Raw genomic sequence first — 14,395 nt, 5'->3', positions numbered from 1 at the left:
AAACAGTTATCTCTAAATGTCGTGTCTCTCAAAAAATTCAAGAGAAAGATATGAATAGGTAAAGTAGTGTCGTACTGACAGACTAAAACATGATTTTGTTTCATTCCACTAAAGGTAATTTCTAATTGCACATGGTTACTTTGGATGTGTTACTACTGCAGGTGCTACTACAATATTATATTTTACTCATATCTTTGTTTCTATTTATCTTTTTCTTTAGGTCCCTCTTGCACTTCACTACTGTGCAGGGTCATACTCGGTTGGGTGATGCATTTAATGGGAACAAATAGACCATAGTCAGAGGTGTAAGAATGAAGGCTTTCTGTTTCCAATAGATTTACAGCATAATGATTTTTAATCACTATCTAAGAATTGAACGGTTTGAGGAGCAACACAGTTAATATCACTTCTGTTTTCTGCCAAAGTTTGTTTGTTAGATAGATAGTTTTTAAATTCCTGAAAATAGGCTTGTTACTTAGTCTTTGATGAAGATGAATTGTTCATATCAGGACCTTTAACAGCAGGTTTGAAGAATTTCAGGAAAAGCTGTGGTTTGTGTGTGTGCTACAAATGAAAGAAGTTTCCCCTTTCTCTGTCTTACTGGTCATCAGGTCAGATCCTACTTTAAATCAAAGCTAAGCTAAGTTTGTTTCTGACTGATCACAGAAACATTCTTGAAAAAAGATTTATTAAAACTTCTAGTAGGATGCAGTCTTAGCACCTTTCACTTAAAATTACAGTAATCTTAACCGTGACCTTACAGAAACTTTGTGACATAACGTTGCCTTGAGAAGGCTCCTGTGAAGTCTACATCTGTAGAACTACATCTCTCTTATTTTTATCTAGTTCATGTATTTATTTTCTACTTGTTAACACTGATTAACCTGTGGTATAATTGCTATTGTCTACAAAAATAAAGTTGTCAAGTTTATGTTAGCATGTGCGTTTCTACTTTATTTTGTTTTGCAGAACTGTTGGGAAAATCCACTAGAGGTGTAAGTTACTGGTATGTTTAAGCCTGCTGGATAATAGTTGTGTGGTGTTTTTTTGTTTGTTTTTTTTTTTAAGTGTTGTTTACAGGCCATTTAGAAACAGCTGACAAGTTTAATATCTTTTTTCCTGTCTGCTCCAACCTCAGTCAAAAAAAATATCTCTTGTATAACTTTGGCAGTGTCTTGGTTTTGGCTGGGATGGAGTTAATTTTTATCTTAGTAGCTGGTGCAGTGCTGTGTTTTGGCTCTTGATGTGAGAACCATGTTGACAGCTCAGGGATGTTTTTAGTTGTTGCTGGGTGATGTTTATACTAAGTCAGGGGCTTTTCAGTTTCTCAGGCCCTGCCAGAGAGAGGGCTGGAGGGACACAGGGAATTGGGAGGGGACACAGCCAGGACAGGTGACCTGAACTAGCCAGAGGGGTATTCCTTACAACATGATGTCATGCTTGGTGTATAAACTGAGGGGGTTGGCTGGGACCTGCTGGTCACTGCTCGGGGCCTGGCTGGGCATCGCTCAGCAGGTGGTGAGCAACTGTACTGTGTATCACTTGTTTTCTTTCTCCCTTTCCCTCTGGATTTTATTCTTTTCCCCACCCTTTCATTATAACTGTTATTGACGTTATTATTGTTCTTTCGTTTTTATTCTATTTCAATTATTAAACTGTTCTTACCTCAACCTTTGAGTTTTACATTCCTTTCCAATTCTCCTCCCCATCCCTCTGGGTGAGGGGGGAGCGCGTGAGCAGCTGCGTGGTGCTTAGTTACCAGCCAGGGTTAAATCATGACATTCAGTAAGTTTGTAATACTGCAGTTCATACTAATCAAAACCAATTCCAGCAAACCTAGCAAACAATATAAACTTTAATGCTTCCCCCCCTTTTAGACAACACACCAGGCCACTGTAACTCTTTGGGCTAATAACTAATGCTTTTCTGAACCGTCATGTATGTATTGTGTCCTTTTCAGAGCAAACAGGAATTATCTAAGCAAGTATTTCAGGGGAACAGTGAATAGGAAACTTTTTTTAAAGGTTTTTAAGATGAGCTAATGAAAAGCAAATGTCACAACTAAGTTTAAGACATTTTAACAAGAAAGACACATTCTGTGAAGTGGCATATTACAAAACAAATGAAATAGAAAACATGTAAGTTACAGCTTATTCCTTAGGCAGCAATGAGAGACTGAAGTAGATTCTCTCTTTAAACTTTTGAAGTCCTAACTGTAACAATTTAATGTCTGTAGTCCATACAGCATTATTAAAGAAGCATTTTAGTGATGTGTTTCCTCTGAATATGTTGTTAACATTACAAAGACAATGTTTCTTTCGTCTCTTCATAAAAAATTTTCTTAGATTGCATTAAATAAATAAAGAACAATCTAAAGCCTTCGCTGGAAGGCTGAAGTTGAAGTTCTGATATCCAAACTGATTTTGGTTTTCTTTATGCTCTGTCCTTTCTTATTGGAACAACTTGGAAACAAATGCAGGGAAGGGTTGCCAGTACCACCAAAGGCATTTAAGTGCATTTTAGGAACAAATTGTTGGTGGGAGAATGGACTAAGAAGTACATAATACAATAAAAGAATATGCTAATCCATGGTTTGTTTATTTGCTTTCTAAATAGAAATTTCCTCTTTATACTTAAACTTTTAGCTAAATCCTTCATTTTTCTTTTCATCAGTATACATAATGGGAAGACGCTAAAGGCTTCACAGTGTAAATTTTAATCCTCATAAAAATGTTGTCTGTAACCTGTGGTATAAGATTGAAAACACGTAGGCTTTTGTTTCCTTTCTTATTTCTAATTTCTGTGTTCTTACTATTTTCTAAAATTTGCTTGCTAGTTATCTAATTGAAACATAACAAAAGCTTGACAACTTTAGTTATTCTATGCTGCATCAAAATCACTGCTAAATAATTTTTCTGTAGATGTTTTTCACTAATGTATTAATGACTTAGTTAAAGCGTTAGAGCATGGAATATAGGAGTGTTATTTCTACACTCGTAAAATCAGCATATAATACTTGTCATAGAGGTTTTTACTTTGCTTAATCTACTGATTTTGTTACTGCTGCTATGAAGATGGAAAGACTTGGAATTGAGCAATGAAGTTTTATAAGGTAACCACTTTCCATACTCTTCTGCTTTTCTTTTCTCATCTCAGCTGTGTGCTTGGTTGCCACAGTATCCTGTTATTTCTTGCTACTGTTAATAGTGTAATCGCTTCAAGTCTGCCTTTTTTTTTTTTTTTCCTGGGGGTAGGAACAGTTCTTATGAACCTTTGTTGACCGATTTTCACCAAGGCTTAGAAACTGTTATACTAATGGTATAAAACATTTGTGGATAGTATAAATACCATGTAATTATCTTGTCAATGTTGTCCCCAGTAGCATTTAAAACTAGTTTTGGTACCAGTTTGTTTAATTAGAGCAATTAAAAATAAAATGGAAAAGCAAGCAACCTGGATGTGATCTCTCCAGTTTAGAAGTTGAAGCCCAGTAATGGAGTAATGAAGTATTAAGATGGTTGTGCAGGAAGATTGTAGGGAGATGTGCAATTGTAGGGAAGAATAACTGATGTGTAATACTACATATTATAAGCACAAACTTTTCCAGTATTTTTCTTTGACCTTTTTGAGACAGTATAAAAAAGAACTCTGAATTAGTATATTAAATTTGATAATTAAAAATACTATGATTTGTTAGTACAGTTTCAAATGGATGTAGTGACTGTACTCGTTACTTTTGGAGGTGGCTTCTGTAGGTCAGGTCTCTAGAGTATTGGGTAAACAGGAGTAGGGGTTGAAGTTCAGTTTTTTTCTATCTAGATGGGATCAACTTTCTGTGTCTTAAAGGGATATAAGAGACTTTGTTTATAGTGGATTTTGACCCTTTGCATTTTAGTTTCTATTTAAACACATGTACTCTTTTTTTATGCCCCCCTGCCCCCATATTTGGAATATGATTTTTATTTTTTTTTATTAAATTTGCCTCTGTTAATAGAAAAGAGTTGCTGTTGAGTGTAAAAGGTAAAAGGAGGTGGTGCAGAACCACCTTCAGTAGATTTTGTACAAACCAGTAGCAGCTCTTTTTGGATTCCTGTAAGGTAGATAACTAAGCTTTCAAAATACCGTGAAATCTATCATTAATCTGAAATTTGCCCATTTCTTATTGGTGCAAAATGATTTTATATATGTTGTTGATTGGCCCTGGCCGGCAGGAAAGCCCCTACCCCACCCAGCCCTTCCCCAAGGGCTGGGGGAGAGATTCAGAAAGGGCAAAAATAAGAGAACTCATGGATTGAGGTAAAGATAGTTTATTAAGCAGGGAGGGCAGGGGGAGGAGGAAGAAAAAAATCACGAGTGATTTTTGCCACCAGCAGACTGATGCCCAGCCAGGCCCTGAGCAATGGCTACTGTGGAAAAACTGCCCCTCAGTCTTATTGCTGAGCATGATAATTTGTGGTCACAGATGATGGTAGACTTTTGCAGATGACTTTTTTTCTGTATATTGGTTTTGGGTGTTATTGTTGAAGCCTTTTCTTTAGTTTTTATAGCTGCCTTGATTAATCCTACTTGAACCCTTATTTCTTCTTTGCATGTGGATTAGAGCTGTTCCTTCACACCCTTTGTTAGTGACATAACTTGTAGCAGAAATAGAGAAAAATATTCTGGGAAAATCTTTGTATCTGTTCTGCAGAAGGCTCCCAAACCTATGCCTGGTCTTAATCCAGACCTTGTTACACTGAGTAGCGAAGCACATATGGAGGTGGTTTGTTTTGGAGCTGCCAGTGGAGGTGTAGGTTAAATAATTTCAGTAGCCCCTGTAGAGAAGTTTCTGTATTTCAAGAACTCCAGAGTGCTTGTTGGGAACTGCGGGCTTGCCTTTAGAAGTACTATGTATTTCAGAGGTGCGTTTAGCACTTGATAGAGCAGTCCTCTATTCAAAGTCTCTGCAAGCCTCCTTCAAGTAAATGTTATAAAGGTTGAAATTACGAAGGAAGAAATTTTAGGAGGAAAAAGCAAGGTAACTTTCCAGGGACTGAGCATTCTTTGAGATACCCTGTCCCTAGACATATTCACAGTGCAGTCACCCTCCCTTTTAAATGATGTAATCCTGCCTGCCTGGGTTTAAAAAGAACTGAGGAGGCAAAAGCACACTAAGCCTGCTTGTACAGTGTTTGTTAAAATATGAAAGATATAGCATGAATGCCAGAACAGGTGAAAAAAAACCCAAAAGTTGGGCTTGACAGATGGTGTAGGGGCAAATCAACAGGCTGTAGATGTGGACAGCATGCCTTCAGACACTCCTTGTTGTTCTAGGAGTACTTGGTCGATAAGGAAATACTCTTGGTGGTTATTTACATTTTAGGTTCTGTAATGAAACCTCCTAAAGGAACGTACATTTCCCTACACCCCCCCCCCCCCCCCCCCCCCCCCCCCCCCCCAAAACTGTAGAAACAGCCTGGAGTAATTCAGTAGCCTGCCTCAGCTAAAAGTAACCTTCATCACAAACCCTCTCTTTCTGTGCTTTCCTCCTAAGCTTTCCATGTAATTTTTCTCAGTGACATCCAATTCAATGTGATATTTATTTTTTTCAAAAAGGTATTCATCAAATGGTCTGACAGCATATTAAATTTTTCTTGTGCAATACAGCTAATTAGGACATCTCATTTAGAAAGTAAACTCTTTGTGAAAATTAAAATTCTCTTATCTTTTGTGCAGAAAAACACTTAGAGAACAAGTAGCTCTCACATGATAACCTCAAAATCAAGAAATTCACGCACTCCTAAAAAATTGAGAAAAGTTAATTGAGCCATAATAATCTTGTTCTTAATTGCCATGTATAAAAATGTCATTGCCTTCCTGATAGCATGTGGAGCTGCTACTTCAGGCTTTGTGTCAAGTTAACCTTTTTTTAAGGTTTACAGTAAATCTTCAATACATTGCAATTTCATGTACTGGTTTCACGTTTGGATGGGGGAAAGAAAAACAGACCAATTCATAGACATCAGCCTATTAGTTGTCATCCTTTTGCCTTCATTATTATGTGAAGTACCACTGCCAATCTTAAATAATTCCAATGTTCATGTAGTTTTCAAATCAATGCGTGCTTTCTTTGTTCTGAAATTGTTATCTTCTTCATGACATATGAAAATGTCCTGCAGCATAGTGAACGCTAGAGATGTGATTGTTGCATAGAGCTTGACAGAAAAGAACAACTCAGCCTCCTGCTTTTGTACAAGATTGTGTAAAAATACTACAGAATTTTGTCAAAATTTTAGAAAGCTTTTGGAATTCTGTTTATTTCAAATATATGAAATATCTGGTAATATCTGGTTTGAATTTTCCCACCAATGCTTGCGCTGCGATTTTTTTAAATTATTTTTTTTTTATTTTTGTACTGTTCACAATCTAAATTGCAGGAAAGACAGCTGGTGACTCGGGTATTAAAGCTAGTATGAAGTTGGACCAATGTTATTGTCTCACATTTCAGTTGTTTATTTATTAATTTTCCTCATATTGTTAAGTATTCTTCCTCCTTTCTCAGTTTTAAATGTTGTGTGATATTGATCACATGGTGCTCAATTTGCCTTTAACGATCCACATCACTCACCCCAGCTTTCACCATCTCAGCTCAAATTTGAGGTGTCTGCGTGTTCTGTCTGCAGCTCCCTTTGCCCACTCCTCTGACCATCCAGGCCTTGGGACAGGAAATACCTGAAGTCTGCAGTGGTTTGTGATCTCTGTAAATCAAACTGCTTCAGCATGATTGGAGTTCGGAGCTATGCTCCTTAATTGACAACATTTTGACATCTTTCATGCATCTAAAATATGTTGCTTTTCTTTTTTTGGTAGGATGATCTTTGTGTTGAGTACCATATAGAGGTGAAGGCAAGGCTTGTGCCTTCATTTCAGAGTGATTGAAAACAATCTTCAGAATCTGTTTGGATTTTCTTTTCCTTTTAGAAGAATATTGCTAAAAAAGGACATAAAATTATTCGCTGTTTGAAAACAGTAACATTAATTTACCGCCACCTTGTAAAAACCAAGTGTGGCTCATGAGAAAAAACACAGCTGTGAGGAAAGATTTAATACATTAAAACTTTACCTTTTGTTTTTATAATCCAGGTAAATTAAAGGAAAACGTGCTCTTTCAGTTAAAATATTTCGATGGGCTGTCCTCAGCTGTGTTGAGGTCTCCTCAACTGTGTTTAAGGAAAACTGTCCTTAGTTTTGGATAGAAAAGACCAGTTATGAAGATCCCACATCTTCCTGACAATAGACATTTGAACTAACCTAATTTGTTGTAAGGTGTATGATCTTGTTTTCATAAGAGCATTTTCTGTAGAGAACTTTGTCTTCTCTTTCTAGACAATGTGATGGAGGAAATGGGGATTCATTTTTCTACTAAAATTTGCGTAGTTTCATAATTGTTGGTGAAATACAAGGCAGTAAGAAAAAAAAAATGAAGAAAAACATTTGCCATGTGGATTCTCCTGTGATTTCAAGGGTTTACATTTTTTTCCCCTTTAATGGTGGTTCCCGAAACAGCCAGCATAGGGCACTACTTCCATATTCTTTCATTGCAACAGCAGGAAAAAAATGGGGTAAGATCACTAGATCTTGGTTCTTCCACAGCTCCTACAAGTCTCCCAAATAAGTTTTAAAACAGTATTTCTGTTCGTTGGTAATGTTTATGTAACAATGTAGTTTATTGTATATATAACTTTGACAATAACATCAATACTTTTGCAGGCTTTGAATTTTATTTTTTCCTCCTTTACTACGGTCCAGTGTGACTTTCATAAACATCATCTTTTTGTGAATGCATTGTTTATAATGGGGAAAAACTTGGAGCTTTTTCTGATTAAATGTAATATTTAAAGTACTGTATAGAGAAAAATACTGTATGCTTGTCCCATGTAAAAATATACATATGTAAGTGAGTGTGTACACAAATATTGTTTACTGTATCAGTTAAGTTATTAATAGAAAGAGAAGAAAATGGTATTTCAGGTAATTCAGGCTCTGTTCTGATACTAGCCAAGTGGAATAACTTGGCTAGTATTTGGAGGGCTTCCAGTTTCTCTTCAGAAATAATTTCTGATTTTCTGGTTGTGTTTAAAACAAAATTAGAGGGTTACTTTATAGAGGATGTGAATATAGGACAACATGTGTGTTGGCCTTTAATGCTCAGGGGTAAGAAAATGAGTTTTTTTTATCAAGAGAAACTTCTGAGTAAATACAATACTTACTGAATTTTTAGTATTCTGTATGCGTCTCAATCTAACTCCATAAAATAAGAAAATGTGAGTAACGCTTTAATTGCCAAGATAGAAGCCTTTTTAAAAAGACAGATGACTGGATTGCTGAGACTACCTGACTTTTACTACAGCAGTCAGATTGGATGAGCACCCTTGGGTTACCCGGGACAGAGAAGAGCCGCGTTCTGAAGCAGTGATTGCTGCAGGCCAGGGCTGGCTTAACAGCTGAAATGACCCGTTCCTCCTTTCCCGCTGTCCTTGATTTCAGTAGCTTCAGCTTTCACCTGACTGACTAGCTGGTTTGAACGTACTCTCATTTAGGTGGTGGTTGATACTGCTCGCTTGAGGCACGAGTCTTAAAATTTGGCCCCAGTCTGACTTCTGCCTAGCAGCAAAGGTGATGAAATGGATACGCTGAATGGGTGATCTTTCAGGAAAATATTAAGCTCTTTTCATATTCGCACAGTCTACCTATGCGCCAGTGAAGTCTGGCATGGAGTTTCTTACGGTTACAAATAAGCCTCCTGTACCCAAACACTGAGTGCAGCTTTTTCTGGAGTATATTTATTTGTGGGTGATAAATAGAAGTTGCAGCCTGCTAGTTAGTCCTCCTTCAGTGCTTGCCTTTACTGATGTGTTGGAGCCAGCAAGGTGAAGCTACACTGTTGGTGCTAAAAGGTTTCTGGCTTTGGTTTTGGATTTATTTTTTTAAAATAAGATTTTAAAAGAGTACGTATAACGATGCATGCTATTTTGAGACTGTCTATTTTAAGTCTGTCAAATACTTGAGAACTTGATGGTAATTTATACAATGTGAAATATGTTGAAATTTTAGATTTATACAAAGGTAGTTTTCAAAGTGCAGCCTAACTTGGTAGCAATAGAATCACGAAATGCACATTATATTATATTAGACGTATGTCAGCAGTATTCAAAGTGCTATGCTTGTAACTTTTATAGATTAAAGGTAGACGCCTATATACTGATATTAAGCAAATTTAATGCATATAGTTTTCCAATCATTTTAGGGAATACACTAGTTAACTGGTATTATGCAATAGCGTGACATGTAGTTATTAATTTATAGACTACCACATTTGTCTTTCAAAAAAAGTTTAATCTTTTAACTAGTCAAATGAAAGAGGTACCTGGAAAAAAAGTATGTATTTAGTTTAGAACAGGCCAATGACAAAATACAGGTTGTGCCTATTTAAAAAAAAGTGTACACAGGGGAATGTCTATATAAAAGTAATATAGTGATAAACATGTAAATTTTTCTACACAAATATAAATTGTATATATTATGGCTTAATGGCCAATATTTACATTATGTGATTGCTAGAAGGCTGGCTGAGTGGAGTATGACTTCTAGTTCAAGTATGTGTGGAAAAAAAGTGTATCGCTTTCAATGATGATTTGCTATTTAATTAAAATAACATTGTAATTTTTTGTATAATATTTTTCACTGTTTGGCTTTATTAACTTGTAAATATTTCTGCAAACTTCAGATTCTGGAGGGTTGTGCTTAGTTATTTTTGATAGGAGGAAGTCTGTTTTATCCAATGTTGTATAAAGTTGTAGCAATGCAGGGTGATTTCTTATATCATTCCTGCTTTGTGCTATCAATTTTTTTGAAGTTAATATTTTATTAATTGAACTTCTGTTTTCTTCTAGCTGACAGCACGATCGCTGCCTTCCATACAGTCTGATGAGAGACTACAACCTCTCCTTAATCATCTCAGGTAGCATAAACGGGAAGCGTGAATATATTCTTTCATACAGATTAAAAGAATTGTATTAGTAGAATGTTTTTAGCTACATATTTTTTCAGACACTTCGTCTGTGTAGTTGGCTTTGACTGGAAAAAAAACACCCTGGAAGTATCCCTTGAACTTAACAAAAGCTTTATAAATGATATGAAACATAATTTAGAAGGCTGATGTTGCATCTATATAACGAGAAAATATTTTAGCTTTTATGATTTTTTTTAAAAAATGTAGTAAGTGCAGAGTTGTTAAGCTTTTTATAACTAAAACAGATTCCAAGTTGCACTGCTCAGAGCTTGGGCCTTCCTCATTGCAAATATTTTGTTCTCTGTGATCCTTTTGGAAGATTTCACTGTCGTTCACTCCATTGACATATGGAGTCCTACTTTATTATTCTAATGGATCTATGGAGGGAACTGAAAATGTGAACCATTAGTGTGTTCTACAACACATCTGAAATAGTCATTCCTCTCTCTTAGTAGTATACAGTATATAGAAGCTTTCTACTTTCTTTGAACATGTTTGTGGATTAAGAGTTAAGAAAAAATACTTTTCTGATGTTCTTCAGCTTAAGCATAGGTCTGGTCTCTTTCTTATATATGTGAGTGCTTTCTACCACTTTATATTGTTTGGGAGAGTTTTCTTACTATGGTAGTGTGCAGGAGAACAAAATCTGTACAATTAGAGGGAGATGCATTGGCTTAGAACCATTGAATAATTTAGCTTGGAGTGAACCTCTGGAGATCATTAAACCCAGCCACTGCTCAATGCAGATATGGTTAGATTGGGCTGCTCAGGTATTTATTCAGTTGAGTTTTTAATATCTCTAAGGGTAGAAAGTTACTTAAATATTGAACGTCGGTAATGAAAGCTCTGTTTTTGAAAACATACAGCTTTGAATTAAGATCACTGTTTCCTGTGGTACTTCACTGCTGAAGGCACCTGCACCCAAAACCTGACATTTTATTTTGATTTTAAAAAAAAAGTAATTCTTGTAATTTTTATTACATAGGAGCAGTTTCATCTTCTGTTGCTTTTAGTGTAAATCAGAAATGGAGAAGTAGCTTTCATTGCATCTCTGCTTATTTACATATGGTTGAACTTCGTTCAAAAGCAATGAATGAAAATATTGCAGTGTAACTGTTACGTAGCTGGTTAGGGGGTACTTCTGAGTGCCAATGAATTTCCTTGTCTTTGTTGCCATACATCTCACTGGGATTTTAGCAAAATATGTCTCAGTGGCATGCCTTTCTCCATTTGAAGCTAAAGAGCAGTTAGGTTAGCTTTTTATAAATCGTGCTTTCTAGCTGAGAAATTTGAAATTTATTTTGATACATGCTGTGCACAGCCTTTAGTATCACAGCAATCACAGTCCTTTCTGTGTGTTTTGTTTTTTATAGTATGGGAAAAGGAAAGGTTGCAAAAAAAGGTAGCTTAATATCAGCTACTTTAACAGGAATACTGTATCCTACATTTATGCAAAACGGTATTTTTTGCACATTCTTATGTTGGGTGTGTGTATGTGTGTTAAACATCTGGTAAGTTACTTCCATTTTGATTTTGCGAAAATGGAGGGGCTGTTCCCAGTACTTTTTGTCACCAACTGGAAAAACTACCTAAATGCTTACAAGCTGCCTTTTTGGAAGTTCCTTTAAAATAAACAAAATATGTCAAACTTTACAGCTTGAAAAACAAACTCTGTCAGTGAGCAGACAGATGACTGAACAGGTGTTTTTTTATTTCTGCAAATCTGTAATTTCTTTTTGCTTCATCTTGCTCATAAGAAAGGAGGATATTGGTTAGTTGTACCGTCATTGTATGAATTCTTAGAGCAGTATTTTTGTTTTTGGCATATGTCAATAGAGCTTTATCAGGGGAGCAAAAGCTTAGATAGAAATGCATGAAAAGAGCATACAGTTGAAGGTTACAGAGCATTGTTTGGTTGTTAATGCCCCACATATTTTTTTGGCAGCTATTCATATCTGCTTGTGACTTTAAATTAGCTAGTCCTCCAAAAAGGTCATTTTACTGTGGATTATCTCTGCACATATATTTTAATCTATGCCTATTTTTTTAAATGGACATAACATATATTTTGTAATTGGACTTTTCTGGGCTAAATACATACTCTATCTGTGACTTTAGTCTTCTTTTTTTACCCTATTCTGTTTCGTTGGTGCTTTCTAATAATTGTACTAGAGCAAAAAAGAGAACATTTTTAGTTAAAATGTTAAAGTATTTGATGCATGCTCACAGTAGGCTACAAGGAGATTTAAATTGCTAAAACTTCAGCAATGTAATAGAAATGGAAACTTTATGTCTAAGTGCATGAGAAGAACACTTCCATAACTCCAGCTTTTGAAGGAGTTTATATGGGTTTTGTGATGAAATTACAGGGTCGTAACACTCTACTGTTTTAAATCTTCTGCAGGCATATTTTCGAAGATAGACAAAACCTGTTGTATGCAGTCCCATCAAACTACTCTAAGAGTGTCTGTACATGAATTATAAGAAGCCGAGTTGACTTTTAGTGTGGTGAAGAGGTTGTTTAGGGATGATCAAACAGCAGCCTATAACTATTAGAAGGAAAACATCATGGTATTGGAATTCTCGATGGTGCCAGAGGATATAACAAATGACAGTAGTTACATACAGCAGCTTGGGAGGTTTAGATCTGATATTACGAAAAATACCTTGTTAGAATGATAGTGCAGCAGATTGCCAAAGGTAAAGAATCTTGGTTCATGGAGATTTTTAAGATGCAGCTAGAAAAAGCCATGGCTTATCTGACTAGTGTTGGCAGTAGTCCCACATCAGATGGGTTGTGGGACTCAATGCCCTTTTTTTAATGTCCTTTACAACCAACATTTATACAATTCTGTTATTTCTGTCTTCAAACGATAGTTCATAAGGTTGATGCAGAAACCAAGTGTTTTGTGAGATGGGATTTTTTTAATGGATAACACAATATTCGTGTAGGCGTGTTCACTCTCCTCACTTATGCTTATCTCACAGGCAAGTAAAGAAGAATGCACACCTTAATAGACTGGTGTCATTTACTGTCCTCAGCACCTATAAAGTGCCCTTCATATTCTCACTAAATCCCATTATATACTAGCACATCTGTGAATAATGCGGTATTTATCAGAATGATCCTACGGCTGTTCATTTGAAAGACAAAGGTCCCATTCTTGGAAACATCGATGTGGTGGAGGTTTCTTCTTGGTCAACAGTGGTGTGAATGTGTGTATTGATTTTAGTTGCAAGATATGTTTAGAAAACTTCTGGTCACTGAGATTTTTGGATTTTAGAAAAACAAGTTTTGAGTGATTTAGTCAGGCTAAATGAAGAGAGACATGAATTTATATAGAGAGGTAAAATCAAACAGGTTTTTAAAGTGAAAAATGAACACGCTGCTGCTTGCATTCCAGTAAACTAAAAAAAGAAATTATGAAGAACTGGATATTTCTAGGTAAGAAGCTTAATCGGGAAGTAACCTCAGAAGCTATGTGGAATAAAAGGAAGGATGAGTCTAAAATAAGAGCTAGAACTGGAAGAAAGAAATAGGAGAAGAAAGTGAGGGTGCTCACAAGCCTGATTGGTTTGTGCTGTAATGTGTTTTCAAACCAGCAGTAGGAAGCTGTTTGGCAACCTTTACTGACATGAAAAAGTGAGGACCATTGTTCACAGAATGAAGGATAGTCTTAATTCCCCACCCCCACCCTCCAAGGTTGCTGAGATATTTAAATAGAAATGTGGAGAAAATAATGGCAATCTATGGAGAAAGCAGCGTGATTTTTTTGTGATGAAATCAAGGGACCTTAGGGAATCTCTAGTGTGGAAAATCAGAAGACCTGGCACCTAAAGTTGCAAACCCCAAAGCTCTAGTACCTTAAGCTCCTTGGTACAAGAATCCAACAGCTTAGTTACCGAAGGCCACATGACTAGTGCTGGCTTTTTTATGCCCAGCTGCTGTCTACCACATATTCTGGATGGATAAAGCATACTCTTTTTCAGAGCACCACATTTGAAGGCGGTTTGTACAATTCAGCCTTTTTAAGTAGTGTCAGGTATCAAGACATCTTGACCTTGCAAAGTTCATATGCTACTTTTAATGTAAAAGTAAGGAAACATTTATGAAAAAATTTTGCTGTTTGCTTACCATACTGAGAATATTTGACCTTTTGAGAGTCTGAAAAGAAGAATTGCTTCTTCTCTCTCTACCCTGCTCCCCCCTGCCCCCCCCGGCACTGAGTTTTCTGTCCTCGCTGTAAAGTTACCTACCAAGTCCAGATGTAATGGTCTGCAAGATTCAGAGAGCATGCCCTCTTTTTAGCAGTTGCTCCTTAAGTCACACTTTCTTCACTTAAA

General features: G+C 36.2%; 1 protein-coding gene across 1 annotated transcript in view; it reads left to right on the top strand.

The window, feature by feature from the left end:
• The window catches only part of PRIM2 (DNA primase subunit 2), a 125,372-nt gene that overhangs the window by 61,647 nt on the left and 49,330 nt on the right, over window positions 1-14,395 (top strand). Inside the window, exon 8 of the mRNA XM_040598522.1 lies at window positions 9,933-10,000. Coding sequence (XP_040454456.1) covers window positions 9,933-10,000 — 68 coding nt within the window. The remainder of the gene's footprint in view (window positions 1-9,932; window positions 10,001-14,395) is intronic.

Source organism: Falco naumanni, chromosome 6, assembly GCF_017639655.2.
Source record: "Falco naumanni isolate bFalNau1 chromosome 6, bFalNau1.pat, whole genome shotgun sequence".
Classification (NCBI taxonomy): Eukaryota; Metazoa; Chordata; class Aves; order Falconiformes; family Falconidae; genus Falco; species Falco naumanni.
This window is presented reverse-complemented; position numbering and strand designations above follow the sequence as displayed.